A 7,657-nucleotide genomic window follows, 5' to 3' on the forward strand; every position below is an offset into this window, starting at 1 on the left:
TAAAAAAAGACTCAGCGACAAACAGAATGAATTTCACGAAAATTAAATCTAATTATTAGATCAAAACGATGTTAAAATTAGTTTACCTCCATTTCCACCTCCATATCCACCCCCGTAACCACCATTACCACCTCCTCCATGTTTGCATTTTAGACAGAGATGCCTTTTCATGCGAATTCTTTCAAAATTTTTTTGTCCAGCTTCCCTCTTTGTGCGAAGTGTAGATAAAACGTCCTTATTTTCTTCAGATAATTCGGTAGATTCAAGATCGTCTAAAGCAATATTAACTTTAATGACTTTAATTTCTCCATCCTTTCCTTTAAGGGTCTCTACTTGAAATCCTTCGTTTTCGAGATCCTTGGAAACTTCCTCGAGGCTGACTGGAGAATCTTCATCATCGGCTCCCACGACAAGAAGGATGCTTGCCAGAGGTTCTGCAATTTATGTTTTTGATTTAAAAAAAACAACTGATTTTTTATTAATATGAGCATCACCAATCCTGCGGTTTTTCGAGAAAATTTTTAACAATTTTTCAAAATTTCCGACATTCCAAATCAAAGTGTTAACGAAACAGTTAATTTTTAACCAAATATAGTGAAACCTGGATTTAGTGTCTCTGGTTCGTCACGCTTCTGTGAACACTGCACCACCCTCCTCTCGCGTTCCTGCTCACCAATCCCAGCGGCGCGGCTTCAATTCTCGGAAACTCTAAATCCAGAGTCACTAAATCCAGGTTCGACTGTAGTTGAATTTTCCAATAAGAAAGATGAATTCTAAAAAAATGTAATTGTTGATATTTCAATACTAAAACATTTTTATTTTTATTGAAAAACAAGAAGAAGAAAAATCAAGAAGATTAATTTTCGCCAGAAAAAGAGAAAAGTTTCAACTAAAATGACGAATCTTCAACCAAAAAAGTTAATTTTTATCAAAGTGCAAAAAATTTAAAATTTTATATTTCAGTTTGAAATAAATTTTAACTTTAAATAAAATAAAGTTGAATTTGTAAAAAAAAGAATTTGAACAAGATAGTTGAATCCTCGACCAAGAAGACGTATTTTTAACTGAAACAGATGATTCTTAACAACAACAAAATAAAATTAGACTAAAAAATGACTAATTTTAAATAAAAAAGATTTTAATTCATCCAAAAAGACGAATTTTCAGCAAAATATTTGTACCCTCAGCTAAAGAAAAAAATTGATCAAATGTTTGCAATTTTAATAAACGAAAAAAAGGAAATTTGAAATAAAAGCGATGATTTTTCAAACCAAAATAACGAATTTTGACAACAATTTCTGAATTGGAATAATTTTAGATATTTATTGCTTTTTGACGCTCAGAAAAAAAACTTTTAAAATTACTCGCATTATTCTTGAATTTGGTTTAATATTCTTCAGATTCATTTTGTTTAAATTTTAGAACTCTTGTGCAATGTTTTATAATATTTTTCAAATACTCTTTTAGCATTAATTAAAAAAAATAAAGAACAACATTCAATATTGCCAGAAATTGAAAAAAGGTAATTTCTTAATAGCTTGAACATTTTGGAACATTTGGTCAAAACCTTAAGAATAGCATATTGTTGCCTTTATAATTGAAAAATAATTTACAATTTAAAGCTTTTCATTTAGAAATAAATTTCCCATTTGGAAATTCAGATTTACAAAATTCGAGAAAAGTCAAATAAAAAATTAAAATTTCCAATAACTGTTAATTTCTTAGGATTCTTTGTTTTTATGTTTATATAAAAATAATTTTCGTAAGATTCTTGAGAAAATTCAAAAAGATTTTATACGAAAAATAATAATTCTCATCGAAAAATGTAATGGCTGATATTTTAGTAGAAAAATATTTTTATTTCAAATAAAAAACAGTTGAATTTATTCAAAAATATATAATTTTTCAGTGAAGTAGTTAAAACCTCAAAAAGAAAAGATTAAATTTTACCCACTTGTATTTTTAGCCAAAAAGCATAAAATATTTTCTAAAAAAGACGAGTTTTCTACGAAAGAGATGTTTATTTCAAATAAAATCTTCCAATTTATCCAAAAAATACTAATTTTCAACAAAATAGTTGAATGCTAAAAAAATATATTGAATTTCTACCAGTTGTTTTTTAATCATAAAATGATGAATATTTTTCAAAAGAGAAGAATTTTCTACAAAAAGGATATTTACTTTAAATAGAAAATAGTTCAATCCTCAACAAAACAAGATTTTCGATCCAGAAAAATGATGTGTCAGCGAAATTATTGAATTTTCATTCAAAATAAATTTTTCAGTCAAGAAAGAAAGCAAACGTTTAATAAATTATAATTGGAAGAAGAAACGAATGTTTGATATAGAATAAAAAATTCTACTAACTATTTATTTTTTAAGTTCCCTTCCTTATTTTCTTCAAAGTTCAATAAATAGAATTTTTCTACGTTTCTCTACAATATTTAAAAAGATTTCTAAACATCTCAGATATTTCGAAAAAGTATTTACAAAATTTTTAAACAATTTTTTTTATATTATATAATTTTACCAATCTTGAGAGAAATTTAAGATTTTTTTAAGCTTGGAAAAAATTTAACAATAGTTTATTAACTTTGCAGTTTTAAAATATTTTTCATTCCTTTAAAACTTATAAAATTCCTGAACATCTCTTAAAAGCACTATAATTATTTCAAAAATAGATTTAGATCTTGCAAATTTGTTTTTAATAATTTTGGAAATCTATTGTTGTATTAACGAAAAATCACTTCAAGTATTTCCACAAACCTTAGGAAAGTGTTTGGATTTTTTTAAAACTTTTCAGAATTCTTAAAAAAGGCTTTTGTTCCAAATCTTCAAAAATGTACATTTTTTTTAATTCGTTAAAATCATTTTAATTTTAAAATTACCTTTATATCTTTCCAAAACTTCAGAAATCTCTTTTAATTTTTTAAAATGTTGTAAAATGTTCTTTCTAAATTAATTTTTACCCAATGGTGAGAAATTTTTGGAATAAAAAATTTTTTTCTTAAGCCTACTTGAAAAATTTCAAACTCACTGAAGAGCTCACTATCAGAATATTTGCAAGCAAAAAACTATGTTGAATAGTAGCTAATCGAAATTAGCATCAGCTACAATAAAAAAATTCTTTCCATTAATTTCTGATCATTAATCCTCACTGATTCAATTCAGTCTCTTCCAAGAATCTTACCTGATATATCTGGCACTTCCGACAAGATATCATCTTGAAGGACTTCTTCATCACTTGTTTGATTTTTCACGCCAAACAAGTTAATAAGAAACAGCACTGGACTTTTTTCTGATCCATTGTCTTTTGGCGGAGGAGGAGGCATTAGCTCCGTTGCCAAAGTCGGTAGAACGTCTTTCGATGGCGGTAGGATTTCTATAAAAAAAAAGACAATTTTGTTTCTTAGAATGAATTTGTGAAATTCTGTTTTGCTTTCATTAATTACATACTTAACTGCATTTAAAAATACAATATAACACACAAACAACATTCTCTAAAAGACTTTCTGAAAGGTTCTAGTGTCCCATCTGTATGCTATAGTATTTTACTCTTTTTTCTCATGTTGCCTAACTCTGTACTTTTACTTTACATTATATTGATACATGCTTATTTATGAAACAGTTTCTTGCTTCTAAGTAATATAGAAATTTCGAGACAAAATGCAGTCAAGAAAATATGGAAATATAAAAATCATTCAATTTTAGTCTATGTAAACTATTCAGACAGATGACGTCTATTTTTATCCACGAGAGACGTAAATCAAAGTGTCTACAATAGGATGACTTTTTGTCTTATTTTAATATTGAGATAAACATTCTTGATGTCCAGAATTTCATCCATATTACAATATGCTAAACGCCATTTGATTGCATTCTCTGTTATTCACGTCCCTCACCGAGAAAAATGAAAGTCATCTATAAAAATAGTTCAGATAGATTAAAATTGCATGAATTTTAAAAGTTTTATACGTTTGTAGGCTGCACCTAGTCGCTCCGAAATTTTTATATTCAGAAGCAAGAAAATGTGTAATAAGTAGGCGTTAAGCAATATGAAAAGATGTAAAGTACAGAGTTAGACAGAATGAGAAATTTGAGAAAGAAATGCTTCATGATACACATGAGAAACTAGACGCTTTGAGAGACTCTTTTAAGGAAATATTATAAGGTATAAGAAAATTCTTGATCAAACTAAAAAAAAATTATATAAAATTTAATATTCAAATAATAATATCTTATGTTTATTATATTTCCCTAATTCAGGCAGATTTAAATTAAAAAATGTTGTCTTAAGAACAAAGTATCCATGAATTCGTCAAACAAAATTAAGAAATTCTTAAAATTTGCATTCTATACAAATTATTTTTTTGTATAAAGTTTTTTATTTATGCCTGAGAAAATTATTTTATTTGAATACCCTTTTTGACCCTTGTTTAAATTATCAATTTATTTATTTATTATTATATTTTTAGAGACTTTTATTAACCTATTTGATATATTTAAAAAAAAATATTGCACAATTTCTTATTCAATTTCTGACTGTTAATAACTGATATTTCTAGAAATAAAATACAATTGCTAAAATTATGAATTATCCGACATTGTAAAATTTTGCGCGAAAGGAAAAAATACAAATTTCAAAATGACTTAATGTAAAAATTTAAAAAATTGTTTTAATAATGAATAAATAGTAAGATAATGAACAAAATAAAAAAGATAAAAAATAAAATAAAACATGTATGTCAGGGTAGTTCGAAATAAAAAATTTTCTAAATTAATAATTGTTAGTACTGAAAAGTTGTTACGTTTTATCACCAAAAAATCTTTATCGGCTTTTTAAAATAAAAAAGATTCGTCGCAAAGAGGTTCAAGATTTTGAATTTTCAAAATAAATTCTGCGTCGATGCCAAAATTATTGTAATTTTTGTATGCAGACTTTTTGGTGTTAAATGCTAATAAAAAACTTAAACCTAAAAAATAAAAAGTTTGTTTAAACTGAATTCTTTTCACAATAAAGTAAAATAAACTTTCGTAAGATTCAGTGAATTTGTATTTAATTTTTTTTCGCATTTTTTTGTTTTGAGATATTTTTTTTTAACTTTCCAGTATCCGAAATCTAATTTTCGATAATGTGAACATTTTAAATTTTGAAAATATTAATAAATTCCTTAACGGTGCCAAAGTTATGGTAATTTTTGCACAAAAACGACAGTTCTTAAGGTTCAGTTAATTTTTAATAAAGTTTTTTTTTTAATATTTTTTTTTAATTTTCCAGTATCGAAAATTTAATTTTTCGAGATTTTGAAAAGATAGTTTAAAATTTGTGATATTTGAAAATGATAACAAATTCTTTATCAGTGCAAATAATTTTATTTCTGGATATATTTCTATTATTCATAAACAAATTTCGAATTTGTAAAAAAATGGTACATTTTCTAAATATTATATACTATTGTGAATTTGTATACTGTATGTATATGCATATATTATCTTTATTTTTGAATTATTATAAATTCTATAATATTGAGAAGCGAGAAAATTATTCATTTCTTGTTATTAATAAGTATTTAATAAATGAACTTCAAATTATTTATATCTTTGGTGTAATCTGTTCATTTTCATTTTTTGTATTTATGATTATTTTTCCCCCCATTAACTTATTTTTTATTGCATAATCATTAAATAATGTTTTCACAGTAAACGTATTACTTTAGTTATTTTCTGTAACTAAGTTCCCATTGATTCTTTAATTTTTATTAAAAACACCTTTATGTGCAGAAATAGACTTTCTGAGTTTGACACAAATTCAATTAATTAAAATAATATCGTCTCCTATTTTGAATTAAATTATTCAATAGTATATTTTTTCCAATTTTTATATTCATATATTTTTATGCAATAATAATTGGATTTATAATAACAAATTCCTTTCCCTCTTTTTTTCTCTTATCTTTCTTTATTTTTTTATTAAATATCAAATTTAAAAAAATACAAAATAAGAAAAAGAATTTCTAATACGAAAAAGGACGATATAAGAAAAAGAGGGGAAGGGATCGGTTGCCTTATTTTGCCGCCCTTTTTATTTGAATAGAGACAGTTATGTGTTAGTTGTACTTCAATTTGCATGTATGAGGTTGAAAAAGAATTAAAATTTATTCTGAATTTAATTTCTTGAATTTTATTTAAATATTTGAAAAATATCGAGCAATCTGAATTTACAGACCTGCATCAGGAGAAACTGGAAGTGCTGATAGGCCACTGGCCAGAAGAAAAGTTCCCAATACAATGGGCCACATTTTTTATTAATTTATTTTTTTTATTCACTATCAGCCTTCTTGAGAGGTGAAAGATGATACACTGTGTAGTGCAGTTTTATCTTCCGACTTTTATAGTCGATTCTGTATGCGTAAATGAACAATTGCATAATGCATCGAGAAGCTCAGCGTATTTTAATCGATGCTGAGATTTGGACTTACCACCGGAATTTCCCACACAAAGGATCAGACAAAAATTAATAATATTCTTTCGAAGAAAACAAAATTAACATAAAACAGTATAAATTATTAAATAATTAAACTACCATTAATCACAAAGAAAGATTGAGTGACGAACTTGGACAGTTCAGGATCAAGGTTCATGAATGAATTCTTTTGCATTAAAACAAATGTTATTTAGACACTTAAACATTTAGAAAGACATAATAAAAATTTTTTTAAATAGTTGTTAGGTCAATTATTTATTATCTATTAAAAATAATTGCTCCAATGAAAATACCTAGATCTAGTTATATATTTTAATTTTTGCGTAGCGCTTATAATCAGTACAAAGTACTGAAGGTCGTGTAAAAGAGAAAAATGTTGTTTAACACGTTTTAAATGGCGTAGTTACCAAGTGATATTATAAGTTTATCGATAGACTTTATGCAATAGTACACAATTTTTTTACAAATAGTTATTACGATAAATAATCTTACCTAATTATCTTATTATAAATTCAAAATGTCTTTTTATGGGTTTATGCTTTTGTCTCAGAGTTTAATTCTGACAAATATTGTTAATTTTAAATTGAATTTAAGCCCAGAATAAAAGCATTTAAAAAAATTTGTCATTTTTAATCGATTCAGTAATTTATTTATTTCCCCAAAACGATTAATTTTCTATAATAAAATATGATTTTTTAACAAAGCTAAATTTGCAACAAAATTGTTAAATCTTTAATTATAAAAAAACGTGAATCAAACATAAAACAGTCAAATTTGTATTTAAATAAAATAATTTTCAACAAAATAATCTAATTTTCCTTAAAATGGTTCAATTCTTAACCAGAAAAATAAATTTTCAAACCATAATACCATAAATTCTGAAGAAAATAGATTAAATTTTTAAAAAATGCGTTAGATCGAAACCAAAGATATGAGTTATTGACAAAAATATTAATTTTTTACCAATAGGATCAATTTTCCATAGAAAAATATTAATTATTTTTAACCAAATAGATGATCTATCTTCAAAATTAGTGAATTTTCAATTGAAAAAGATTAATTATGAACCAAAAATTGATATAGTTACATTTTTATTCAAAAAATGTAATTAAAAAAACAAACTTATTTTTTTTAGAATAGTTTAATTTTAACCAAAATTATACATTTAAAAAC

At 24.9% G+C, this 7,657-nt stretch overlaps 1 protein-coding gene across 2 annotated transcripts in view; it reads right to left on the bottom strand.

The window, feature by feature from the left end:
• LOC117177774 (keratin, type I cytoskeletal 9-like) overlaps window positions 1–6,376 on the bottom strand; it is a 12,922-nt gene extending 6,546 nt beyond the window's left edge. For both annotated transcript variants that reach the window (XM_033368686.1, XM_033368685.1), the window contains exons 1-3: window positions 6,227–6,376; window positions 3,191–3,382; window positions 87–434 (exon numbers count right to left, since the gene is read on the bottom strand). In XM_033368686.1, the coding sequence (XP_033224577.1) occupies window positions 87–434; window positions 3,191–3,382; window positions 6,227–6,299 (613 nt within the window). In that variant the 5' untranslated portion in view covers window positions 6,300–6,376. The remainder of the gene's footprint in view (window positions 1–86; window positions 435–3,190; window positions 3,383–6,226) is intronic.
• Between the last annotated feature and the right edge of the window lie 1,281 nt (window positions 6,377–7,657).

The sequence above is a fragment of the Belonocnema kinseyi genome, chromosome 8, assembly GCF_010883055.1.
Source record: "Belonocnema kinseyi isolate 2016_QV_RU_SX_M_011 chromosome 8, B_treatae_v1, whole genome shotgun sequence".
NCBI lineage: Eukaryota > Metazoa > Arthropoda > Insecta > Hymenoptera > Cynipidae > Belonocnema > Belonocnema kinseyi.